The 24711-nt window shown below is 41.6% G+C and overlaps 1 protein-coding gene across 1 annotated transcript in view; it reads right to left on the bottom strand.

Annotated features, from left to right (window-relative positions):
• EPHA4 (EPH receptor A4) overlaps positions 1–24711 on the bottom strand; it is a 106567-nt gene that overhangs the window by 10576 nt on the left and 71280 nt on the right. The window contains exons 6-14 of the mRNA XM_027715950.2: positions 16946–17070; positions 15605–15764; positions 14438–14549; positions 9160–9218; positions 8279–8392; positions 7924–8109; positions 3923–3984; positions 3186–3395; positions 510–659 (exon numbers count right to left, since the gene is read on the bottom strand). Coding sequence (XP_027571751.1) covers positions 510–659; positions 3186–3395; positions 3923–3984; positions 7924–8109; positions 8279–8392; positions 9160–9218; positions 14438–14549; positions 15605–15764; positions 16946–17070 — 1178 coding nt within the window. The remainder of the gene's footprint in view (positions 1–509; positions 660–3185; positions 3396–3922; positions 3985–7923; positions 8110–8278; positions 8393–9159; positions 9219–14437; positions 14550–15604; positions 15765–16945; positions 17071–24711) is intronic.

Here is a 24711-nt window from a genome sequence, read left to right as displayed (position 1 = left end):
CAAGCATAGCAGAGCTTCAAGAATTAACTAGCAATAGGAAGCCCAATTAAATTCAAATATTTTTTTCTTGAAGACATTTAATAAACTCAAGATTTAATATGAACATTCAAATCTCCCCTCTCCTGACAGTATTACGATCTGACAGATTAAATATATTAGTTTCCCTTTCCTCCATTTTTCTTTCTTACATTAATTGTTTGGGTTTTTTTAATTAAAAAAACAAAACAAATAAAGCTGATACACAAGTTACAGACCTTAACTTGAAAACTCCCTATTCCCTGATCAGAGACCAGGTTTCGAGTACTCAAGGAATTTTAGTTCCAGAGAAGCTCCCTGAGAAAACAGGGGTTCTACCACCTGTAATATCCTTTTAAAAACCTGGAATAAACATCTTATAACCATATAGCAACTGACAGGGAAACACATCAGCAGACGTCTAAGGACAAAGGTAAAGGTGAGGTGAGAGGAAAGAGAGAGAAAAGGAAGAGGAAGCTCAGAAGGAGACTCACATCTTGATTGGACATATCCCAGTAAGGTCTTTCTCCGTAGGACATCACTTCCCACATGACGATGCCATAGCTCCACACGTCACTAGCTGATGTGAATTTACGGTAGGCAATTGCCTCTGGTGCAGTCCACCTGATGGGGATCTTGCCACCCTGTCACAAATAAAAGAAACCACAGGCTAGTGAGTCACTGACCCAGTAATGTGCATGGCTGACATTGTTCTACACATTAAAAATACAAAATGCTTTTCATACGCAACTCCAGAATCCTTCTTAAAAAGGCATCCACTTTCTCTCTTGCTTGCCATAAAACTGTCAGATCCAACCAGGAGGCAATGCTGCCCATCTGTTTTCTTTAGTCACAAGGAGGCGAACCAGTAAATTGTTAAATGAATTTTTATCAGCCCTCCAAGAGATCTCTGCTTAGGGCTATGCTGAAGCCTGAGAACAAGCCAGGGGTTTTACAAAGTATATATTAGAGATTTAGTTGACAAAACAAACAAGTACACGCTGTTAATTACTATTTCCTTGCTTGCCTGTCTGACCTGTTTGGCCTGTTTCAGAAAAATGGGATTATAAACGTTTTGCTTTTCAAAAAGGTAAAATAAAGAGAGGAAAAACTGGAAAGATTTATGAATACGGTGGTGTTTCCCATGGGCAATATCCCAATTCCTACCAGAGATGTGAGATGGCAAGCAAGCCTCTGGGCTCTCCCAGACCCTGGGGGAGGAGTTCTACACCAGACCATGGTACAAAGCTGCTTTTGATACCTGTTGGAGAGAGCTGCCTCTTCTTACAATACTTCTTTCTAAATAAATAAAAAAACTTGGGCATCTGATACGGACCACTGAGGTCCTGCACTGTTTAAAAAGGAACTCACTCCATCCTGTTTATCTGATTTTGCCTTAGCTGAGTGATCCCAGGCCAGAGATTTCTCCTTTTGTTTATGCTAATATGTAAGGTGTTTTTAATTGAGCTTTTGGTTTCCTGCAGTTCCATCTGGGGAATGACTTAAGCTGAACAAAGGTTTTTGGGTTTTTTCATTTGCTTTTATGCTTTTTTGATTAAGTTTGTTTTGGTAGTTTTCTCCCCAACAACCTTTCAGATAATTTTTATCCATAACTGAGTGCAGCATATGCATACTTAATGGTATATTGTTCTAGTATATCTCTCAAGTGTTTTACATGGACTTGTTCCAAAGCCAAGGGAAATCAAAAGTGGTCCTTCTCCTAGCTTCTTTGGCCTTTGCATCAGGCCCTTTGTGAATCAGGTTGTAGCAATATGTGCCTTGTGAGGCTATAGGATGCTCTCACTTTAATACTACTAACAAGAGCAGAACACACCATTCTCTTATAAAAGGCTCCTTTAAAATTGCATTCTACTGTACTGTCTCTGGTTATGCCAAAGCTTTATTCCTCCTTTCAGACATAGATGTATGGACATTATTTATACGTGGTTGTTGTTCTAAAAATTGTCAATAAGCTCTTTATATTTACTGCTTGAGCACAGTGGAGTTAATTCAAATTTTCCTGATCCTTCATTACTGATACCAAATGAAGACAATGACTATAAAGCAAATGTCATTGATTCTCTTTAATTTACTCTTGAGAGCAAACATAATGTTGTATCTCCACTTGCTAAATTTAAAGGGAAGCTTTTTAGTCATTTCTGTCTTGCCCTTGTGTACTTGTCTAAACTCTAATTTCCCCGAATCTAGCTTTCAGATATCTGCTTCTTCCACTTGTCACCCTTATGGGTGAGAAAAAGCAAGGCTGGCCAGCATTTAATACTACATGAGTCTATCCTTCCCCATAATGAACTGTGAATCCATTAAAGGATGAGTGTTGGGATTAAACGGCAAGATCTGAGTGCTGCAAACAAACTCTGCACCGGAGAGAACAGATGGAGAATGGTAGATATTTAAAAATGAAGAAAATAAGCAATTAAAAAAGGAGACCTTATAAACTCTGACTTTTTTTTCTTTGCGTGCATGTTGATATCAGAGGTGTTGGTACAAAGACTGGTAATGACTGGGATGTTGTTTTGTGGCCAGAACTACTTGCATTAGCCCTATTCCACATGCAGCATATTAAAATGGATTTAGCAAAATTAGTTAACAGTGGGATGCTGAAATACAGATAAAATGGGAAAGAAACAAAAAATGGGAAAGAAACAAAAAATGGGAATGCAGGCCTCACACTATTCCCAGTACAAATTATTTGGGTCAAATTTACGACTGGCTTCATGATGGGCAAGAGTGGATTTATATTTTTTTTTTTTTTTTGGTGACATGTCTTCACTTGCTGTATCAAACCTCAAGTAGGACTGGCCACTTGAAAACCATTAGGCACATTTGTAGATATCTGAAGGAATAGAAGTCCAAGCTCTAATTTCCAGCATCAGATTCCTGTCATGCACTCTACCACGCTGAAGGAACCAGAGGAATACAGGGGTCACATCCTCAGAGAAGAAATACTGATGTGGCCACTGCTGTAGCAATAACACTGCATCAATTTATACTAGCTATGGAGTCTGGGCCAATGTTTACTTTTAGGTTGTGCTATAAGTTTTCACTTGTGACTGAGATTATTTTAAAACAAACCACTGTCACCTCCCACACAGTCACAAAACCAACATGCAGGCAAGACAACCCACTGGACATTTTCTTTCCCTCCTTACCCGTGTGGTATAAGCTGCTTCAGGGTCATCTTCCAGGACCCGGGACATGCCAAAATCAGACACTTTGCAGACCAAGTTGCTGTTGACCAGGATGTTGCGAGCAGCGAGATCCCGATGCACATAACTCATGTCAGAGAGATACTTCATTCCTGAGCCAATGCCACGAAGCATCCCCACCAACTGGATGACCGTAAATCTGCCATCATTCTTCTGCATATGGGGAAAGGAAGAAAATCACAGAGCATTAAGCTAAAAGCTGCATTATTGCCATTGCTGAAACTGGCAAAGAGCATAGCTCTGGATTCCCATCTTCTCTCAATAAAATGCAATGTTATTTCCTCACTCTCCTGACGAGTGTCTATAATTCACCAGTAAAGCAAAAACCCAGAGCTTCTGTCACAGCTTCCAGTGATGCAGTATCCAGTTTGCAATGAATCTGGTTTTAATGAGCCTACAGCACTGTGATGCTTTCAAAAATGGAGCAAATCAGAAGTGGCCCCATTAAATATGCTGCTATTTTAAAAATTACATTTATACTATATTCTCCCCCTTTATATTTATTCTGGTTTTCGATAGAAGCAACACCAGAAAACAGAATTTCCCAAGTACAGACATAATATTTTTTAAAACTGCTGAATTTTCAGTATCTTTCTGGGGGAGAAAAAAAAAAAAAAAAAAGAACACCAAAAAATGTTTCCCAGTATAAAATCTCCTTAGCTTTTGAAGAAATCACTTACCCTGAGGAAGGCATCCAAGGAGCCATTCTCCATGTACTCAGTTATGATCATTACCGGTTTACCTAAAGTTCGCAGAAAGAAAAACACAATTCCTTGATGAACACCGATGTTAATGGGATAAAAATGGGTTGCACATGATTTTACTGCCAAGACACCTGGCTTACACAATCTAATTTAATTTGAAAAGCACCGAGCTTATGCCTCAGCTGTGGGGAGCAAGAGAAGAAGTATTATAGGACAGAAACATTTAAAAGGCCCATCTGGAAGGTTAACCCTTTGACTGACTCATTGACAAGGTCTTTAACTAAAGTGGCTCCTGTTCTCTAAGGAATATATGAATTGACAATTGAGAGCTAAAAACCAAAGATCTGTTCAAACCTGACAAAAGTCTTTAGCGTAATTAAATTGCTTGTACACTAGAAAAATGGAATTTGTGAATGCTTTGGTCTCTCCGCCCCTTTTGAAAGATCAATGCTTTAAATGAGTTAGAAGCTGTCACGAGCTAGAAGGTATTCCAAGACAACTGGATTCAAGAATGATAAATACAGGTTGTTCCTCTCAACTTTCTCTGTCCCAAATTTGTATTCCGTGTCTCTCATTATTTATAAATGAGCCAAAGCCATTTGCCTCCTGAAGTCAACCACAGGCTAAATGATTCAATGCACTGTGTCACATGTGGGGCACAGTGCTAGGCAGCACTCAGCTCCCCATGCTGCAACAGGAGCCAGGCTGGGCAACCTGAGGAGAAATGTCATGTCACTGACACAGGGATGCTTTCTAGGCACTCTCCTGCCCCAAACAGCAGCAAATACATAAATAATGCTTAATGTTGTCTTTACGTTTTATAAAGGTCATACAATGCTGAAACTGAAAACACTTAGGTACATCCAAGTGGCACTAGTTGTTCCTTGGAGTTAAATCATGTTGGATATTTGGAATACAGATACTTGTGGAAATAGGTCCAATAACATCTCAAAAGTGAGCAATGGGACAAGTACAGAAGTGACTTATCACATGTCAAACAGCAGAAGCCTGGTCCCAAGATGAGCACTGTTAAGCTCACCTGAAGTCAGGGGAGTGCCTGACAATCAGTGCTGTCTGACATGGCATCGCTTCCTCCCACTTATGCTTAATACCTACAGGTATTATAGAGTTTCTTCCTAAATAAAAGATGGTGTCCCAGAGAAGCTCAGCTTTTACTTCCTGGAGAAGCTCTGAATAAGGAAACATTGGGGCTTCAATGGCCATGTCACCTAGACTGTAGATAGCTCCACTCTGTCTTGGCATGAGAGGTATCAGAACAACTCAATTCTTCTTTGCTTCTGTCACAAGTAAGTATTTGCTCCCAAAAAGCCATCTCTCAAAATTACCCTACCATGAAATGTTGCAGTATTTAAAGTTCCCCTAATAATTTCTACCTCAGTGTATCTTTCACCAAGATGCTTTTCTCCTCATTTGTCAGGGATTTCTGTTTTTGAAATAACCTTTTTTTAATTAGAAAACAATATGCTACAAGGACTGTCTGTACTGAAAATTTTACATTTCACTTAGGCCAAGATCTATGTGCAATGCATCATTTATTTTACTCATCATTACTTATTTCACCTTTTTAGTCCCAACCTATCCTTTGCAGGCCTTTTACTATTCCTGCTTTTACTTCCCTTCCTGCTGATATCTAAACTCTTACTGCTTTGGTCCCATGCAAGCTGTCAATGAAATGCCAGCCTGGCAATGGAACCCTTTCTGATTTGCATGAACGCTGCAGAGAAGCAATGGTATTGCACAAAGCAAACTGCTCCAGATGAAGGGCTTAGTGACCTTGGCTGAGTACATTCTTAAGTAAAAGGATGTGATAAAACAACATTCTCCCTCTAATTCACCTTTGCAAGCATTCTTTGGTAGAAAGAGGAAGACCTCCAAGCAAATCTGCATATGGCAGTGTTTCATTTATCCTTTGCAACTGTGACATCAACCCTTCCACTGAACAAATACAGCTAAATGAGTTTTAATTAACCTTCCTCAATCAAAAGATACTATGTCAATGCAGAAGGGAAGAAAGGGAGACTCTTTCAGTGCATTAACATGTAATTTCATTACTCAGGCACTTCTTTAGCAGGGGAGGGGGATAGAGAGCAGAGGGAGAAGTTACCATCAGTGAGTCAATTATTAAAGCACTTGACTAGCAGCCAATAATTTATTCATGGTTTCTTTGCTGCCTCTCTCAACCCCCATCCATACCACTATTTATCTCACATTTTAATTTTCAGTTTATTAAATGCATTCATTTATCACAGCATTCAGAAAACCTACGGAGAAATTGAGATAAATGTCTCCTTAAGTAGCCCTGTTTACCCGCGAGCCCAGCTCTGAGGTAACGGAGCCGGCTCGCCGCGGGAGCATCGCTCACCGTGAGCCAGGGAATGGAGCGTTCCCGGGTCAGGCCACCACCTCCTCGGCGAAAATTCCAAATCATTTTAATTCACTGACAACTGCATTATGCAAATGCACACGGTCATTTATAACTGCTAGAGCTGTAGCAGCTCAGGGGGTTCCAGCCTCGGTGGGATTTCAACATAAAGATTCCTCCATTGCCTTTATTTTTTACAGGGGTGCTAAGAAAAACCACTGTCTGTAGTAAACACCGTGGCCTGATCACAACCTCCCTCCCCTTTCCTACAACAACAACACAGAGAGAGACTCAGCCCTTCCACATTTAAACAGAGTACTGTCTTTTAATTTTAGGTTTGAGGGAGGGTCAAAATTAGTCCAAACTGCTATTTGCCTTGAAAAGCAAACTGACACACACTGTATGAGCCATTTTCAACAACTGAGAGAAGGTAGAGTAGGAGAGAGCAACACAAAGAAGCAAGGTTAAGATTTCCAGAAACACAAATGGCAGAGTAAATATCCAGCTCTCAATGACATTCAAGAGAGACAGGGTTTTACAGAGGTATTGATGGCTTTGACAACTCTCTCTGAGAAATACTTTGTGCTTCTAGCAATACTTTTTAACTTTTCATCCATCTCTAATTTCAATTCCTCACGCTATTAATAGCCTGCATTCACATTCACCATGTACACCATTAGATGAAGAAGGTAAGCTTCACAAATTCCACTCTGACAGCAGCTCTCAAGATCACTGTCTGCTTGCTTTGTACCCTAAGCATGAGTCCCGACATCCAAAGGGTCTTTTAGGATTAGCAATCAGTGCCAGGCTTTGCCAACATGCTACCTAGGGCAGTCAGAGCAGGGACAATAACTACATCATCACAGTGGCACCTTATCAAGTCAGACCCAAGCACGGCTGTCTCACAGGTGTATTTTCAGTTCTAGCCCAGACAGCACCTAGCGAGTGCTGTCACTCTCCTTCTAAGGCAGAGTTCATGGCACAGTGAGTGCTAACAGACTTAAAAAAACCCCAAACCAAACAAACAAAAAGATCGGCCAGGTAAATTCTGCAGAGTGAAATCATCACACCTGTATATCAGAGAACACAAATAAGCAGGTTTCACACTAAAATAGCCTACTTCATTTCAAAGGCTTGCTCCTTACATCTGTGCTTTGTACCTTAAACATGCGACTGTGAGGTTTGTTTTGGTATTTTTCCCCCAACCATTTTGAATTCTTTGCTCACCATCTGCTTTTGCCTATCCTGTAACAATCAGCTCAGTCTAGCAAAGATGTAAAAGATGCCTGCTTGGCATAGCAAGAAGGGGGGGGAAAAAGCCAACCTCTGCAGTATTAATTCCCCCTACAAAATCCTGTACAAGCTGCCTACAGATAGAGTATCAGTTGAAACCGTAAACCCATTTATAGCTGACAACAAGATTAATGACTTGTCCTGCACTGATTTCCTCCTATTAGCTATCAGTGGATCTGTTCCATCTGTCATTTTATGGGAAAGAGGGTAAAAAAAAAAAAAAAAAAGTCAGCACACACAACACAGACTTAATTTCTCAGTGACTTCCAAATCGGACTTGTGATGAAAATGACCTACTTACATTTAGTAACTACACCTTCCAAGTGGATGATATTGGGGTGGTCAAATTGTCCCATGATACTGGCCTCACTGAGGAAGTCTCTCCTTTGTTTATCAGTGTAACCAGCTTTTAGAGTCTTGATAGCAACACAGATCTCTCTTTTTCCTGGTACTTTGAGACGTCCACTGCACACTTCACCAAACTCCCCTTAAGGAAAAAGGCACAATCATGAACAAGAAGCATGCACTTGTGTTGTCAAACTGTTATGTCAGTGCATTTGGGGGAACTGTCATACAAAAATTACAGGATCACATTTCCTAAAAGGAAATTTAAAAGTATATTTACAGAAAAAAATTGTAAAAGTGCTGGCACTTACCCACACCAATAACTTTTTCAATCTTTATGCAGGAGGCATCGATTTCTTTGGCAAATTCCCTCACAGCTTGGTTTGGATCCTCATATGTAAAAGGATCCACATATGTTCTAACACCTGCAAGGCAGAAATGTTTTATTTGAAGTCACTGATCTACATGCTGCTGAACACAGAACATATGAGACTGAAGCCTTAATGATATACAACAGCAAAGAGAGTGTACAATAAAAATGTACTCTAAGCCAGGAATGACTGATGAAGGCAGGAAGGACTTAATGTATTTTTCCCCCCAGTGCAATATTTTTAAATGTAAACATTTAATAGTTCCCAATATTGATGTAAGGAAACAGGCTTTTGCCAATTAATGAGCTCCACAAATCACTGCCATCACTAACAGGCCAATCACCTGTCTATGGATTTGTGAGACTAAAATACATCCCATTTTTCCTATGGAAGCCAGGAAATTCTGAGCTCAGGTCCTGGGCTTGGTACCTGGATGACTGAGATGGAAGTAACAATAGGATTGATTCGGTGCTGGGAAAAAGGCAGCAAAGTTCACATTCTCTTTCCTGCAGTATTGCCTCTGGCCCATTCAAAAACTTTTTTAGCAGAGTATTGTGGGGAGAAATCCTGCCAAAATATCAGTGGCCAAGGAACAACGAAAAAATTTGATAAACCTTTCTCCTGTCTGCACTCTCAAAATGTTTTAGCCAGATACTTCTATTTTCCCCATTATTAAAGTAGTTTGGAAGCAGGATGTTCACAAGAGATGAAACAAGAAACATATTCATCTCAAGAGGAATGTGATCCCTTATTTCCCAAGCATCAGAATGTGGGACGTGTTTTATGACAAATCAAAAACCCCAAGCACCACAGCCTTTTACCTTGGTTCAAATGTTTCTCCTCATCTGCCTCTTGCTTAGCCTTGCTGTACTTACTGCGCCTGTCAGAACAAAGCAGAGCATTAGAGTTCAAAATAAGTATCTCACCCTGAGACAAGCTTAGTTGTCCTGACTTGCTGAGACTTGAGCTGCTGGCACCTGCCACAGCCCGTGACACAACACACAACACACACCGGAGGTGCAGGAGGATCCTCTCCTCACACTCCTCTAAGTGTTACAGGCACCAACAGAGCATCAAGGGAAGCACAAACCTACTTGCATCTCCACATTTAAAGAAAGAAAAGAATATGCGCATTTCGGCTGCTTTTTCTTCAAATGTGCATTTGCAACTGAGGAGCCAAATTTGCTTTTTAGCCCTGCCACATCAGGATTTAAATGCTACGACAGAGGTGCTTGACTGATTTTCAAACGTAATTAGGCAAATGCCAATATCAATATACTTATTTTACTGCAAACTTAAACTGGAAACAAGTCTTCACACAGAAATTGGAATCTCAGCAAAAAAAAATCCCCACCAACCCTGACCATCAACAATGCAGATCCCAAGGATTTTTTTTCATTCTTTTAATCACTGTATAATTAAAGGGGCTGATGAGCTCCTGATGGCAGAGCTCCTCTACCAACCCTCTGAGTCAGAGAAAATAATGTAGTGTAGTATGTTAATTCTATGGATTACTACTTCTACACTTACACCCATGATATTGTATCTAGTTACGAATTTAATTAGTTCAGCCTTAAACTTCAATGAATAAGTAGCATTAAGAAAAGTTAATACAAGAGGTTGGTCCATTAGGGAGGATATTGAGGAGTCAGCTCTGCCATATGTGCAGGGATTTGAAGTTCCCCTGCATCTAATGGTATATAGATGTCAAGATCTGCTTTGGGCTTTTACCCATCCATCACTGAATGTTCAGAATCAAGCATAATAACAGACACTGCTGTAGAGAAGGGCTTACTCTCAGTTTGCCTGTTCCTATGGAAATCAAGTCTTCCAGTGTGTCAGACCCAGGTCAGCTAACTGGCAAGAGTCTGGGGTGGAGAGAAGAGGGAAGGCAGAAGCAGAAACCAAGCCTGGAGAAAAGGATGCAACACTGGTACTGGCTGCAACGTGCAGCTGCTGCCTGGAGTGGGGCAGGAGATGACTAGACATGCCAGGGCTACAGGGGTGAGACAGGCTGAAAACAGTGAATAAGGAGAGGAGGAAAACGGGAGCAGGTGAGACAAAGACCTATGGGGAGATGTGAGTTTAAAGGGGTCAAAAAACTTGCAGATAACTGGAAGAAAACACATGACTGAGAGCCCTGCTTGCAGCTAATCTTCATGAGTTTCACCATATCCCTCCCATCAGCAAAACCCTTCTGCCCTTTAGCAAAAAGTATCCCACTTCCATCTCTGCACCTGCCCCGTGGGGAATGGCAGCTTCCCATCAGTGTCAGCTGGGAGGCTACCTCCCAGCCTTTGGCTTTGCAGTCAGTGCTGGGTGTTAAACACACTATGCCAATAATAAAAAATATAAATTAACCATGAAACGGAAAGAAAAAAAAAGTCCTATTTGACATGTGAAGACTAGCTGACCTTTGAACCAAGCCTGACAGCTCCCAACATTGACAGGACTTGTGTTCAGACAGAGAAAGCAGGTACACATCCAATCATAAGCCCTTGGGAGCTTCTTTTCTTGATAAAAATCATTGAAACACAAATGGCTCCAAATCACAAGAGCATTATTAAAAACCACACTGGATCCAAACATCATTTAAACCATTTAATTTGCCCCAGAACTCGTGTAACAGAGCTGAGTTAAACAACGGGATGATGTTCTGCTCCCAGCTACTGAACTGAGTAAGGCAGAAGAGGTGGCACAAATCTCACTCAGTGTCACGTGGGATCAGGTCAGTTAAGGGGACTGCAGAGATGGTTTCAGGTATTACACAACTTCTCTCAGAGGAAAGAAAAAAAGGGGGGAAAAAAAAGAATTCTGCTTTTTAATCAGAACCTTTCAAATTCATTTTATTAATGTTCAGGCACAGGTGGGAAATACGAAATGCAAATAGGCTTTGCACGAAAGCATTTTAAGTATGAAAAAAATTCTCTTTATCTTATTTTTAAAAAGTACAAGCACCCTAACAACAGATTAAAAAATAACCTTCCCCCACTAAAACCCAAAGACATGCAAAAAGCGAAGGGAAACAAAGGGATTACTGTTCAAGCAATATAATTGTAGCTTATTAAGTTTAAATAATACCTTCCAAACTAACTACCTACTTCCACTTCTCCCTGTGTCACCTGTTGACCTCTCCTGCCTGACTTTGGGCAGGACACTGCTGTGTGCCATTGTCCCCGAGAGCAGCCCAGGAGTCCTGCACCACGGGGCACAGGGGCTGGGGCTGCCTCTGGGGCAGCTCACCTGAGTGGCAGAAGGGAGCCTTTGTCACAGATTTGAAGCCCGTAATTACAGGGATTTTGGCAGCGGTGATTAAATAGCCGGCATTCAGGAAAAGAACACAGAAGCTTTCAGAAACTGCAGGGGTCAGAGGCACAGGCAGAGCTACAGGTGGGGGCCGGTGATGAAGAGGAGGTAACAACGCAGGGTATTAACAGGCACTGAGGTGAAACAGCAGGGCCCTGGCGCCACACTGCTGCTCCCACCTCCTCCTCCACACACAAAAGAGGGGCTGGGGGTGCTCAGGCACCAGGCTGGCAGAGCACCTGCTCCAACACCACCAGCAAAAGGTGGGCAAATGCATTCACCTGTTGGTGGAGCAGAGATAAATCAATTTATCAGCTGGAAGAATTTCTGACAGAAAGTTCCAGATGCCCAGAGGACCATCCTACTCCACTCAAGTCCTTTTATAAAGTGTCTCTGTTTTACACTTTCTCGAATCCTCTACAACTCTATCTGAGATACCATAATTTCCCTCAGCATTCCTGCAGAGCAGGGTTTAGGAACACTCATGCCACCTCCTGCACGCTGCTCTGTGGATGTGCCCATCTAAACCTCCTAAACCTCGGTAACTTCAAACCAACATTAGGCAGATTAGTTCTCACATTAACACAAACGCAGTGGTCGCAGGACAGAACCAAACAGCTTGAGCTGCCTGAAGGCAAAGTCCTTTGACAAATTCTGCTGTAAAGATGAATTTTGGGATTTGAACAATGTCCTGAAAAAATATGATACCAAATTACTAGTAATAGCCCAGTGTTCAAAAGTGAGCACCTACAGCATATGCCCAGTTCCCACATTTGGCTTGTGGATGCACAGAGGCCATGTCTGCAGGCCAAAGTATGGGCTTGATTGTACAAATATGACTTTTAGGTCATGGCTAGATTACAAAACCTCCTCATGGGGACTCTGTGAAACAGAAAAGCTTGTTCTCATCTGAAGTAATTTGGGAACAAAGTATAATTATTTTGCTATTAACTTCTGCTGGTGCAGGAACATCATGAAATATCCCCAAAGCCCACACCTCTAAATGACATTGGTATAGTGGTTAAAATCATTAGAGTAACAGTGAATATTAAAGTAGATTCTGTTTATTGAGAGCTACTTCCAGCGACTGGAGAGCTGTGTATTGAGGAGGGCTATTAATTAGCAAGGCACCATGCATTAGTATGCACAGAGCAGTTTCACTGTCCCGGTATTTCATTCATCTTACTATGTATGTCTTTCCCCTTCCACGGCCTCTCCGAGAGCTTACCAGTGCGGAGCCACGGGACATCTCAGAGCCCGTGGCCACCAAAGTACTTTTATCTCCATTCCCACCAGTGCCTGGACCAGCCTTTTGTCCCTACTGCCCAGGTGCTCTTTGTGGTGCCTTTGTCTGGGCTGCACTCGCGTGGGCAGAGATAACCGAGCAGACATTCTGAGCGGTGAGGGGACCTGTCTGAGATCAGCAGGTCTGTCAGTACCTGGCTCCAGGCAGCCTTTGCTCTGACAGCTTTATGGCCGATACTAACGAGAATCAATATGAGGGCAAGGGGTTGACAGTTCATTTTCTGAAGAGTGATCCATTGAGGGCCGATCACCAAGCAGTGTTTATCAGCCTTGGGAAGAGACATTTTTTTATAGGGGGAGGAGGGGGAGGGATCATCTCAAAGTAGCTCGACAGGCTCAATTCTCCAAGGTGGCGACTCATAATTAGAAATCCAATGTATCCTGCTATCAATCCTGCCTTAAATAATAAAATGATCAATAAAAGCAGAGAGGAGATTAAGTCATCAAGCTCAGTGATGCTATTTGCTGTTTCAACGGCTTTTAATAAACCTGTCTCTCTGCATCACATTTTCATATGTTCTGCTCTTCTTTCTTCTTGCCAGTATGGAGGCTTTGAGTTGTACACCCACAGAAAGCTACCACAATGCATGTCTACTTCACAGATATTACAGTCATAGTCACTTAACTGCTCTCTAGGACGATTTAAAAAGAGCAAATCAAGAGGAATTTATGCACATTTACAGCTGATGTCATTAAACTGACCAACAGAGACTGAAAAAACGTGCATCCCTCAGATCCTGGGCTTCAGATGCAGTAATGATACAACCAGTTTTATCCCAAAATTACACTGAAGCAAGATCACGCTGATCTTTTTAAATGAGACTGAACACAAAGATGAAGACAGAAACACTCACACTGTGTTTCTGCTACACTGTCCTCCCACTCACAGGATTGTTCCTGACGCCTAGGTTGAATCTGGGAGAATGAACAAGTACTTGGTAGAAGATTATAGTGCTGCTTTGATGAAATAAGCATCGATCCAGTCTGCTGTGTTACTGTATATGATGCTGAATGACTGTGCCTTCCATTTCACAGTCATATCCACTCATACAGGAAGGACTAACCCAAAAGACTAATGCAAACTCATACAGGCTAACACAAAATCACAAGCAAAGCAGTCTGATGGCTTAGTTCACAACAGTGCCGTTGTTTACTCTCTATCAGGAGTCAGTCCAAGGAAATCTACTGTACCCATACCCATTAAACTTAACTTGAAATTACAGTAACCACAAATCTCTAGCTGGCTTCCTTCTCAATGCCAGTTATTGGAATCAGCTTTGCATTTGAAGGGCAAATAGAGCTGGAACTATTGCCATTACAGCACATGCTGCTTGGTACTAATGTTGAGAAGATCAAAGCTACATGGGAGAAGGCTTGTAATGCAAATGTACTGTTTATGATGCTAATCAAAGAATTTAGCTTTGTTTGGAGGAGACAAAAAGCTCCCTGATGAAAGAAAAAGAGGGAGAGAGAAGCTTAAGTTCTTACCTCCTGCTGATGACAAAGGCTGCAATGAGAATGACCACAAGAACAACACTGCCAGCCACTGAAACAAGAAGCACTGTGGGATTGGTACCATCACCAATGATGGGGGAAGGAACTGAAAACAGAAGAGGGAGCATTAGTGTCAGACACTCTCAAAAAATCAACCTAGGTAGCACTCAGTGAGCTTTCTGGCTTGTGAAGGCAGTTTAAAGTAGTACTCAAATCTACTTTCAGGCCTTTATTATATAGTAATTTGATACAATTTTCCAACAGGGTGCTAATGAGCTGAAGACATGATATTTGATAATGATTTGGGGAACTGAAGTTCACTGGGAACTCCTTCTCTCCTTCAGAGCTCCTCAGAGGGTATAATGGCTAATTTTTTTTGCCTTTCTAATTGCTTTCAACACTTCTTTCCTCCTCCTTTTTCCCTCAGTGGGGCCCGATGATCACTCCCCAGGCTGACACAAAGAGAGTAAGTTATTTTAAAATGTCTACCCTCTTCCTGCTGGATTGATTACTTTCAGTTGTTCACATCCTGAAGGATGTTGCCACTAACTGGCATGACCTTAACTTGATTTAAGCAGACCTGTATGTCCAAAATAAAATAGGCTTGGTCAGACTGTCCTCCTGCCACAGAAAAGCAAACATTCTGGGAGCTAAATTTGCACATTTCCTTGAGCAAAGTGAAAAGCTCTGCTAACAACGTAATTCAAACATTCTTGTCTTTATATGACTGCCTAAGGAAAAGTGCAAACACGTGAGTTGATGTAGGACACCTAAATAATCTATATCAACAGCTTCCAAAGGGGAGTAACAGGGTTATATTCTCCTGGAAATAAGATATTCCAGAAACGTGCAGAAATCTACATTTACAGAAACAAAAATCTCTCAAGCATCAACGGCTTCCAAGTGTTCACAGGGTGCATGTTTCCTTAAGCCACGCTGAAGTATTGCCATTGCTAGAATCTAGAATACAGCATATCCAAAGAGACGTCTCGGGTCAGATTCATGGCATCACAAACAGCCACATGGCCACAGAAGAACATTTGCTCAGAACAGACACACTGCAGTCCAACCATCCAACAGGAAACTCCCAATACACAGCTCAGTTACATCTGCACTCTTCGCTCAAGGAAAAGCAGAGGAATTCAGTGGGCCTGTCGTTACCTGTGTTGGTTGTGAACTCAAAGGGTCCGCTGAAGTCTCCGTACCCTGCTGCTGTCCTGGCCCGCACGTGAAACACGTATGAAGTGAGGGGGTTCAGGCCCTTGATGTCCGTGTTCCTGGAGGCCGTCTTCACAATGCGGTAGCTGCGCTCGTTTTGGTCCTGCCAACGAGAGAACACAGTGGTGATCCAGTAAAAACGCCTCGCTGCGCCATGAACCATGGAACCCCACTTCCTTGCCAAAGCTGTCATGATGAAAAAATATGAGTTAACAATGATGGAATTCTCAAAATATGTCCTGAGGGCTCCTGCTGTTGGCCTTGCTCAATACCCCTAGCACTGCGTGCTGCGTGGAGCTCTGAGCAAGCCAAAAAAGGATGATGAGGCGGTAGGTATGATGCTCATATATCACTGATTATTTAAGAAATCACACAATGAAAACCTTTGGAAAACAGCCAAGAGTTCAAATAGAATCCTCTTGATGAACAAGCACATTTTACTCACACATGCTGGCACTTTCTTTTTCTTCCTACCAGCCAAAAGCCACATAAAAAAATTGATTAAAATATTTTAAGAAAGAAAAGACTTAGAAAATGTCTTCCAGAAAGTCCAATCTTAAAAATTGTTCTATTTTTGCCTGGGAAATCCATCAGAAAATGTAATAATCTAGCTTGTCTGCAAATCAGATGCCTTTTTCTGTGTGTGTTAGGAAAGCAAGTGATTATAAAAAAAATTTTGAAGCAAACGTGCATATGAGAGACAGCGCACACAAGCAAGAGCAGGTAATTGTTCATTTTTGCAGAGAACCTTCAAAGAAAATAGCTCTTTCCATAATTCCATACTTGAGAAGTTATTTGGAGGAATAACATCTCCCTCTAACTTGAAAAGTATGAAGAATGTAATTTTCTTTCCTTGTTCTCTATTAAAAGCCAGCCAGTCCACACTATCACTCTAAGCAGAAGCTATCGGCAAACAGATCTTATTATTATGACTCTGTTATATACTTCATTATTATACTTCTGTCTATGAAGTAAAGCTAATGTCTCACTTCTGCCCGACATTATTGATTCTCATTATAAATATGATTGCTACAAAAGCTCAGTTCCTAGGTAGGAAAAAAATAACCAAATAAACTCACACCATACAGCTGGAACAGCCTATGAGTTTTATTCTTTCAAGCAAGCATTCCAGTGCATGAAATCCTTAATTGGATTTTATTAAACTGAATCTATTTGGTTTCAAATGACAGAATCCTATCTGGAAATAAAATGCAATGGAATGAAGTATAAAGCTCTACCCAAACCCAAAGGAAAAATCCTTGCTTCTCCATTTTTAAACAGTACCTTTTCATAGTATTTGACTTCATACTCCAGGATGACTCCATTTGGCCTGTCAGGTTCCAGCCAAGCCAAGGCAACACTGTGCCTTGTTATCTCTTTAGCCTGGATCAATGCAATTGGGGATGGAGCTGCCAGAAGGAAAAAAAAAAATATAAGCAATAATTTAGTCTTAGTGAGGAACATGTATTTTTAATTGTAGTTTTCACAACATGAGCACTTTCAGAAAACGTGTTTTTCTTGCAGGGCACAGGGAGGAGACATTAGAAGCATTAAATATTTTTCCTGTTTTCTCTAACACAATTATATTTAATCCTCTCTAATAAAGATTGGGTTTGGATTCTGGACAATACTAGATAGATGGATTTTCAAGTAACAACCCAGTTGTCTAAACACTGCAATGTTCATGATTCCCAAGTACAAACCTCCATAAGAGATAAAGGTTCTAAAAGAATCTGCCTGTTTTTTGTTTGTCAGGCACAGCGCGTAGACTTGTACTTTTGTTTTGGTCTACAGTGATTCTCCTCTTCCACCTCCCAAAATTAACTGATGTTATTTCATTAGCTATTTACTTTACAGGAACTATGAAATTCCTGAGGTTCCAATCTGGTTTTCTCTAAAGCTGAGAAAATATTGCCACTGAATTAAGTAAGACCAGAATAAAGCTGAATACGTATGAATTTGGACCCTCCCATTAAACCCAGGAAACTTGTATTTCAAGAGTCTGAGCCAATTTGTGCCTCCTAACTTGCCTTGCTTACGTCACAGTCTGTGAGCAGTCCCTGGAGAACGGGAAGCTCAGCACCCAAGGGCCAGATTCTGGCTTTGATAGCTCCTTCCCAGCCAAAAGATACCAGAGATTGGGCCATTGTGTACCGAACTGGCATCATCTGACCCCGTCCCACGTGGCGCTGTATTGATGCAATGAATAGAAAAAGCAGGATTGTACTGCCAAGGGTAAGGGCTGCAGGATTTTTGGAAAAACTCTACCTAGCAACAAGCTAAACTCCAAAATCCTTTAAACTGTATCTGTGTCAGTAATAAGGGCTGCAATGATGAAGATAATGGAAAACATGTCTTTGTGCACCCTGCACTGTCTATAGAGCCCCTGCTAATGCTGAAGTTCAGGTTTCTGACTGGCTGGAGGACAATGCCTTCTCCTTTGCCTGTGATAGCAGCAGATTCATGGCTGCGCTGGGGAACGGGTTTTCTGAAGATTTATGAACCCGGCTGCCCCTTTCTTGCTGTTGTGTTGCTGTGTGGTCACGTCTCTAGCCAGCTGTTATCAAGCTCTTTTGATGCTGACAATAGCTGGTATAAATGGCGGAGTCTCCAGGGATAAAAAGGGACATTCATGAAATTTTTAATCTTATCTAACAAAGCTGTCCTGTATAACCAGAGATTAGAGGTCTTCCTAAATTGAATATATTTCTTCTTTTGTCCCCTGATGCTGTAGCTGCTCTTTTTTTTCCCCTTTCCCTTTCTTTTTGTTTCTTTTTCTACCCTTAACTTTGCGATGACGATCCATGAAAATGGATGGAGAGTAAAAAGTATCCTTGAAACAGGTATCCTTGAAAACTATCAAGAAAGACAAATAAATAAAACACTCACTATAAATGAAAGGAAAATTGAACGTTGAAAGCTTCAAGCCTACTTGACCATATCAGACAGTTCTGATGGAAGTGAAAATAACCAACAGACACTGCACAGTCACAAAAGGGTGTCTCCTCTTGATGTGAAACCATCAGGGAGCTGCTTCCCGATTTACTATTTGACAGTTTGGCATCTCTGTTAGAAATGCCTCCAGAACCTTTATCTCTTTTTCCTTGTCTGTCTCTCACATGCAAAGGCAAATACTGAATGACAGAGGAGACTATAAACACAGCCAACAGGGAGGATCCAGGTGTGCTCCATCAAATTAGATATGTGGCATGACTGAGAACCTGCTTAATAACCTCACAGTTCCTCAACAGAGAATCAGACTTTTTTTCTTCCCCTCTGCAGTAAGAATACTGTTCAGTTAATAAATTAGAAATCAGATTTGTTACCCTAAAACACACACGTGCCCATTACTGACAAACCAAGCGGACAGAAATCTGCTTAGTTAATCGGTGCCTCATGCAGGGCAGACAGGCAATTCTTTTTACCAAGAATCTGTCACTTACACTGGTCTGACCTCAAGAATTGTAGAGAGAAAGTTCACTTTCTTTCCTTTATCCTCTTTTTAACCTCCTTGGTTTCCCATTTCTTTTCTGCAGGCATCTATATTGGAATTTAGTGAGTCCTTCAATACTGGGCTGGTAAGTGCTGTATGAAAACACATTTCTTTCCTACTGTAAAATGGCTATTTGCAGCAGAGGAATTTATATTAACTAATGCTGCTTGTGAAAGATGCTTAGCTTTATATAGCGTAACAAGTGCTTTCTCATGTCTCTCACAAATGGACAGCTGATCTTATGCACTACACCATACTGGAATGAGCAACACACTCCTGACCTCCAGGACACAAAGAAGACTTGTACATCAATTCCTTTGTTATTCCTTATAATTTTAATAATGGCCCTATTTTTTCCTTCCTGTCCTTTATGTGCAAATTCATCCTCCTCACCTTTTAGTCTCTTCTTTTGTCCTGGATTCTGCAGATGAGCAATTTGTTTCTGAGTGTGTTTTGACTGTATATCCCGTCTCTCCATATGCTATACAGAAATCCTAGGAATGCCAAAGTCCACCTATAAGATGAAGTACCCGAATTGCAAGATGCTGTACGGGAGCTGTCTGACATCTCTGCAGCACAGACCTACAATGGTCTATGCAACAGGATGGTGACCTGTGGCAACTGGGCCCAGAACTCACAGGGAGCACTACAGTTACCCCACTGCATGGATAAAATCCTAAGTTACCAATTCCCTTTTATTTCTGCAAATAGCCCTACAAATCAGGTTTATTTGTTTCCTTGTTTTTCAGGATCCTGCACGGTTGAAAGACTGGACTCCTGGAAGAACAGTCAGGGTCTCCTTGCCCATATATTATCAAAGGGCACAAGAGTTTGGTCAGTAGAGTCCAGGACAAAGGCGACATTGCCACTGTCAGCTCATCATGGCACTCCAGGGAGCAGTCACAGCCTTCTGGGTGAGCTTCTGCAAAATATCTACATTCTTTGCTCTTCTCCCTTTTGCCTTTAAATTGCCTCTGATGTGAAGATAAATATGTAAGGTTGTAAAACGATGCTTTGATCATGAGCAGAATAAAAGACACAATCTTCTCTTATATGTGCATGGACATTATCAGGGGTTCATTAGACACACACACTCCTACATAAAACACATTGAGGACAGCTTGACCAAAAAGAATAATGTACACAATTAAGATAGTCACAATAAGATCCCATAATACTTACGGAAGGGAGTAGGATATCACTTTTTCTTTCACTTTTTGCACTTTCATCCACCCTACTCCCTGATATTTGGAAAGGAACACTAAGCAATAACTTGTTTCTCAATCACCACTGCTTACAACAGCAAGCTTTCTGCCACACGTGCACAAACTGCACATACCAAGAACCAATTCTACCAGAACGGCCCATTTAACACAATGATGAGGTATTTTGATGCCTAAGAAGGGGTCCCCCCTTGAACAAAAGCACCAAGTGTAACTTTCCCGAGTTCAAAGCTCAGCAGTTCCTCTCCCTTAAGAACCCCACTCCCTACCGATGTGAATGTTGCAATTTTCTTTCATCTACTTCCTCAATAACCTGCCATTAAACACCTACTAGTAGTTTTATTACCTCGATTCTGAGCTTGCGGCCTACAGAGAGAGAAAGAGCACAGATGTACTACAAAAACTTCACCCAAATGCCATAAAGCCATATCCCAAGGCTAGTGAGTGCTGAATTGTAACAGTTTTGAGGCACTTTAAAGGATGGCAGAGGCAAAGTGTCAGTTTTTCATTACTGGTTCAAATTGGGGGGGAAGGAAAAAACAGGAAATAAATAGATGCAATAAAGTCTCTGGCATGCAGGCATCCATGAGTGAAAACAGCCCTTTATAAAACTACAACACATGAGTACTCAGATATCAAAGATACACAATGCCCAGTGTTTTATTGAAGATGCCTTCTTACCCACAGCAGGGTTTACTTTCCACTCCCCATGATTTGAATTTAAATGGATCATGTTTACTCAAGGGGTCTTTCACTGACTGAAAAATATACCCACAGTTTGTACATTATCTCAGCTAAATTCAAATAACATATTTAAATTTAATTACTTGAAGCTTAGGGGTTTTCATGCTTTTCTTTATTCCCTCAATTGCACACAACACTTATTTGTTCTTATCAATGGCTATGCGCTTTGTCAAGCATCAAAATTAAATGCTTGAAAGCACTAATGATGTTACTGTGATTAAGGGTTTTTACCTTCCAGGGTAGATACTAAAAGCCTTCTCCATTATTAATTACTTAAAAAAAAAAAGAAAAAAGAAAACAAGATTTCTGAGAATCTAACACTGAAGAAAAGTCCTCTTAGAAATCAAAACAAGACAATAAAAAGTCTTCCATTAAAAGATCTTCTCTTGATTAGGACACAACATATATAAGGGAACCTGGCACATTTCAGGTTTTCTATTTGACTATTTACCTTGTAACATTGTGGGGGTTTACATGTGATTTTTTTGAATTATATTAGCAAATAATCTCACAGCAGGAAAAGCATACGCAACACAGAGAATCAAATATCGTTTAAATCATTTCTAAAGGCAACATTCTTTAGGCCACATTCTGATAATTTTATTCATGTAAGAGAGCAACCTAATCTACGAGCTGTCGCACTGAGTTGAAATGAAGGGAAGGGAGAAGTATCCAGCCCTGTTTAGTTACATGTACCAGAATAAATTAAAAAGAAGGCAGCTCCCTTTCACAGAATCACAGAATTTTTAGGGTTGGAAGGCACCCCTGGAGATCCTCTAGTCCAATTCCCCTGTCAAGGCAGGGTCACCTGGAGCAGGTGACACAGGAACACATCCAGGTAGGTTTGGAATGTCTCCGGAGAGGGAGACTCCACGACCTCTCTGGGCAGCCTGTTCCAGTGATCTGCCACCCTCAGTGTAAAGAAGTTCTTCCTCATGTTGAGGTGAAACTTCTTGTGGTTTAGTTTATGGTCAGTGCTCCTCATCCTGTCCCTGGGCACCACTGAAAAAAGTCTGGCACCATCCTCTTGACACCCCTGTGAGGTATTTCTATGTATTGGTAAGATCCCCTCTCGGTCTTCTCTTCTTGAGACTAAACAGGCCCAGTTCCCACAGCCTGTCCTCATAAGAGAGATGCCCCAGACCCCTTATCATCTTTGTGTAGCCTCTGCTCCATCTCCAGTAGCTCCTTATCTTTCCTGTACTGAGGAGCCCAGAACTGGCCACAGCACTCCAGATGTGGCCTCATTAGAGCCGAGCAGAGGGGCAGGATCGCCTCCCTCGACCTGCTGGCCACACACTTCCTGATGCACCCCAGGATACCATTGGCCCTCCTGGCAGCAAGGGCACACTGCCAGCTCATAGTCAACTCGTCATCCACCAAGATTCCCAGGTCCTTCTCTGCAGAGAAGGATTTCCTAAAGTTCTGCTTCCTGTTGTCCCTTGGGCCTTTTATCCACTCCTCTCTCCTGTCCAGTCGGAAGTGCTCCAGTTTCTGAGGAACACCACCCCTCTGCTCCAAGTATTCCTGGCAAATGGCTTTGCAAACAAAGGAGAATGCACTTTAGCAAGACCGCATTTCCAAACATATGCAAAGCACATGCATAAGCCATGCACGTACATCAGGATAAGCAAATGAAAGCCTTCTGCACATGTGAACCGATGTGCACACAGAGATTAGATGTCTGCACGTCTGAAGAACAGAGCCAGAGTTCGGCATTCCTGTTCCTCACTGCCAGTACGACAGCTACGCCTTTCTCTGAGGGACCTGCCAGAGTCTGCGGGCTGGATGTGCACTTTAAAAATTAACCACATGCATATTTAGGGTTTTTTCATTATTCCCTCTGTATAAGTGGAGCAAACATTTGTACTAGTGATGATTGGGCCAGGTTAGGACTTGGACAAGGATCTAGAGGCCTGATTGCTCAACCAAGCCACTGGAAGCCTCCCAAGACATTCCCGAGTCCTCTGTCTTCCCACCGTCTGCCTCTCCCTCCCCTAGGAATGACGACTGGCGATGAACACCTCCCAGCTTGGAAACCGAGACACGCCAAGATTCAGGCCAGCACTTTCAAGCTTTAGCATTTTAAAGTAAAGACTTTAAATCTACGCCACTGGAGTAAAGCGCCCAAGGTTATCCACCCACACGTGAAAATCCTGCTGAGAAGCAGCCTGACAGCTGAGCTTGGCCTCTTTCTCTCAATCCCTTCAACCAGCTGTAAGTCTGCTGAACTAAACTTTCCCTCCTTGTTACTAGAAATTACACTGCTCAGGAAAAGCACCAGCTTGGCCACAGGATACTCTCAGAGGACACATTCATCCAAAATGACAGGCACAAGGGATCTTCCCTTTCTTTCCAGGCTCTGCAGCCCAGTCACAGAGAAAGACCTCTGAGAAAAACAAGCAACAAGCTCTCAAACCTAGGGACCAGCTCACATCAGTCATGTTTGTAACGATGTGTTCATAAAGAAAGGGGCTAGAAAATGAGATTTTGAAGATTGTTAACACAGTATTATTATCTTTAAAATGTTTCCTCTGTTTTAAAGTTTTCATTTCTTGCCTCTCCCAAAAGAACCTGTGCTGCAAATCTTGCCAAACCACAAAAGCTGGCTCTGACTTGCATCAAATCAAAAGCTTGAAGGAAAACCTAGGCTCTTAGCAGCAACAAACAGTAGTAGCTGAGGATTATTAAAGTGATGTGTTTTTACCGCCCCAATCCAGCTTCATTTCTTGGCGACATGCAGCGGCTGCTGAGACTCTACAAAGAGCCTGTGTATTTTCTGGGCTGCACATCCAGTTCTGTGTCAGTTTTAGCACAGACTCCTTTAGCACAGCAGAGCTGCTCTAATTGAGATCAACTCTATTATAGGAACTGAGACGTGACCACAGTTCCCTGTGGTTTACATCAGAAACGAAAGGATGGTGAAGAACATTTTGCATGCCCAGGAGATTGCTTGTTCTGTCTATTAAAGAGGGATAGCTCTTGACAGCAATACATTATTTTCAGGTACTGGCCCTCCAATTTTGAAGACCAAAAATTGATGTTAGCTCATGCACTGCAGGTCTGGAATAACTCCAAAGATCTAAATCTGCAACCTACAATCCCAAAGATTGCCTTAAACCAAAAGATTATAGAATCTACATAGCATTTAGCAAGAGATCTGTATTACAACTCAAGCATGGGGTCTGTTTAGTCTAAAAACTGCTTGTTTTCTTTCTGCTAGCTTGCTAAGAAATCCTGTTGGCATGTTCTGACAAGGATAACTTAATAGTTGCCAACAGAAACATGGCAGAATACCGTGTATTTCCTGTATGTATGAATGCCAGTTTAAAACAAACAGGAAAACAAGCCTTTCAGTTGGAAGGCAATTTATAAGAATCCGTCTGAACATTACAACCAATTAAAAAAAATGCAGCACTGAAACATTTCTAAATGCTTAAACTAGAATGATTAATGCAGAAGGGTGAATATACTTAGTGCTGTGAGTTGCTCTAGAAACTCTAGAGCTATAAGTAATTTGTTGAGATGGGGAATTAGTCAGCAGCTGTCTGACCTGAGCAGGTTTGGAGCTGCTGGTCACAAAGCAGGTC

The sequence above is a fragment of the Pipra filicauda genome, unplaced genomic scaffold (genome assembly GCF_003945595.2).
Source record: "Pipra filicauda isolate LSUMZ 115617 unplaced genomic scaffold, ASM394559v2 scaffold505_size606005_pilon, whole genome shotgun sequence".
NCBI classification, from domain to species: domain Eukaryota; kingdom Metazoa; phylum Chordata; class Aves; order Passeriformes; family Pipridae; genus Pipra; species Pipra filicauda.
The sequence above is the reverse complement of the archived record's forward strand: the minus strand, read 5'-3'. Positions and strand labels throughout refer to the sequence as shown.